Source organism: Frankliniella occidentalis, unplaced genomic scaffold (assembly GCF_000697945.3).
Source record: "Frankliniella occidentalis isolate FOCC.00 unplaced genomic scaffold, Focc_3.1 Scaffold4277, whole genome shotgun sequence".
In the NCBI taxonomy this organism is placed as follows: Eukaryota; Metazoa; Arthropoda; class Insecta; order Thysanoptera; family Thripidae; genus Frankliniella; species Frankliniella occidentalis.
Genome location: NW_026271325.1, coordinates 1 through 2,378, shown reverse-complemented (window position 1 = coordinate 2,378; position 2,378 = coordinate 1). Strand labels below are relative to the sequence as shown.

The window sequence follows — 2,378 nt, the reverse complement described above, 5'->3', positions numbered from 1 at the left end:
GCCCCCCAACCACCCTGCACCCGCCGCCGACGGTTCGTTTCCACAGAAAATGAAACGACCGAAAAACAACAACATGAAACTACAAGAAAGTAACACACAGAAAAACTTAAATGAGAGGCGCGGAAATTAATCCCGGAGGGGGCGTCGCTAAAAACCACCAAGCCGGCTCTGGAGAGAACCCGCAGGATGATAGCAGCATGTGAGGGCCATTAGCGGCGTATCAAGAGGCGAGGAGGGGTAGGGGAGGAGGGGGAGGAGAGGGTGAATAGGAGGACGAGGAGGACAAGGGGGAAGGAAGCCGACGGCGAGACCTGAGGAGCTCGCTCGCTTTCTGGGTCGATATGACGGATGACGACGCGCAAAACGTGCACCACCAGCAGCTCACAAAAATTAGCGCGTCGAATCGCACGCTAGAGAGAAAGCGAAGCCCGCGGGCGGCGGCGGCGGCGGGGCGGGGCCGGGCCGGTTCTATTGTCAGAGGGAAGAAGAAGGCACCCGGCGGGGCCGAGCAGGACGACGAAGACGACGTGAGGCTGGGCGTCGTCGCCACGCCGTCGCCGCGCTGCTGCACGGCGGCGACGGCGTCCAGATGGAGTGATCGATGGTGCAGACCCTCCTCCCCCCCCCCCCTTTTTGCAGGGCCGTTGAAAGACCCAGACGCAGGCGGGTGTGCCTGCAGCCAGCACGTCTCCCTCCCAGCCAGTGCCCGTGCTGCACCATCCCTTCGTGATCCCTTTCTCCTGCGGGGAAGGGGATTCGAGCACCGCGGCCACACGAGAATCACCCAGGGGGTTTGCGAACACTCACCGAACACGACGCAGAAAGGGCCGGCGAGCGCGGCGCCCGACACCTGCGTGATGGCGAGGAAGAGGTCGCCCAGCATGAGGGACGCCACGTAGTTGGTCTGGCAGCGCCAGTGCAGCTGGTGGTAGGCGGCGGGCAGCAGGCACGAGGCCAGCAGCGTGGCCGCCAGGAAGAAGACGCTGAGGAAGAGCATGGCCGGGAACCAGGTGAAGCGCAGGTCGGCGCCCTTGTCCGGCTTGGCGTCCTCGCCGGGGCACGCCATGACCACGGCGCCGTTGGCCTCCACCATGATCTCGAGGCAGTAGTCGTCGGGCTGCAGCTTGAGGCGCGAGCCGCCCACCCACACCATGCCGTCGGCCTCGAGGCGCGCCGCGGGCGTGGTGCCCGGCGCGGGGCCGTCGCCCAGGTAGCCGCGGACGGCGAAGCCCGGCTTGCGGCACGCCGGGAAGCCGGTGATGACGGTGAACGCGTCGCGGAGGTGCTCGCCGGCCGACGTCCAGAGGTCGGCGCCGGCCGCCACCTTGGTGGACGCCCGGGTCACGCACGACGCGTCCGTCTCGCTGTACACGGCGTCGCCGATGCAGCACTTGCGCAGGCGCTGCCGCTTGACGGGCTTGGCCTCCTCGATCGAGTTGGCCTTGGCCACCGAGGCCGCCGACGTCGCCGACGGCGGCTGCGACGGCGACGACGCGTCGCCGTCGTCCTTGGGCAGGCAGATGATGGCCGCCGTCGAGTCGACGCAGAAGCGCGCCGAGCCCAGGATCTCGTTGGTCTCGTGCAGGTAGAGGCTGCCGTCCTCGAACAGCAGGAAGACGGGCTGGTTGTGCGGGTGCGCGGGCACCATGCGGGCGCGGGCGCCGCAGGGCGGTGGCGACGCCGGGTGCACCGTCCAGTGCGCGGGCAGCGTCTTGAGGTAGCTGCGCTGCCGCTTGGAGAAGATCTTGGGCAGCCACGACTCGCTCGCGTTCTCCACGCGCATGCACGTCGCGGGCCCGTCCGCGGTGTGGGGGTCGAGGGTCTCGCCGTAGGGGCAGCACTTGAGGAGGGTAACGTGCGCGCCGGGGGACGCCGTCGAGGCCCCGGCCAGCGCCAGCAGCACCGCCGGCACGAGGAGTAACCTCATGATGGTGACGGAGCCTTGTCGGTAATGCACTAGTTATCCTCGGTTATCACTCACAGCGGAGCACACATCACTTGCACTTGGAACACTTCACAGTCACCCCGACGCATGTCGAGGTGCACACACTTTACACACACACACACTTGTTCGCGTAAGTCCCTACGACGTGGACGCTCGCGGACGCCGGCAGAGACACGACACGACCAACACGTCGACGCGCATCGGCTGCTAGAAGCAAACTGAAACCGGCCGGCTGCCGGCTGCCGGGCCAGGCCGGCTGTCTGCTGGGCGCGCTGCAAGCCGTGACGAGCCGAGCAACCGGCTCCGAGTGCAGCCGAGGCGGCCGGCCCGCCGAGCCGAACAGAGCCGAGCCGAGGCCGAGCCGTGGCGGGGAGGGAGACAACACAACAGATCACGACGGGCAGGGGTCGGCGTCGGGTGGCCGCCCCCCCCC

At 67.7% G+C, this 2,378-nt stretch overlaps 1 protein-coding gene across 1 annotated transcript; it reads right to left on the bottom strand.

Annotated features, from left to right (window-relative positions):
- Positions 1-807: 807 nt before the first annotated feature.
- LOC113212053 (probable G-protein coupled receptor Mth-like 1) lies at positions 808-2,204 on the bottom strand (the record flags this gene model as incomplete). Its single annotated transcript, XM_052276754.1, has 1 exon — positions 808-2,204. A coding segment is annotated over exon 1 (1,120 nt), but the record flags the coding sequence as incomplete, so codon positions are not given.
- Positions 2,205-2,378: the final 174 nt, after the last annotated feature.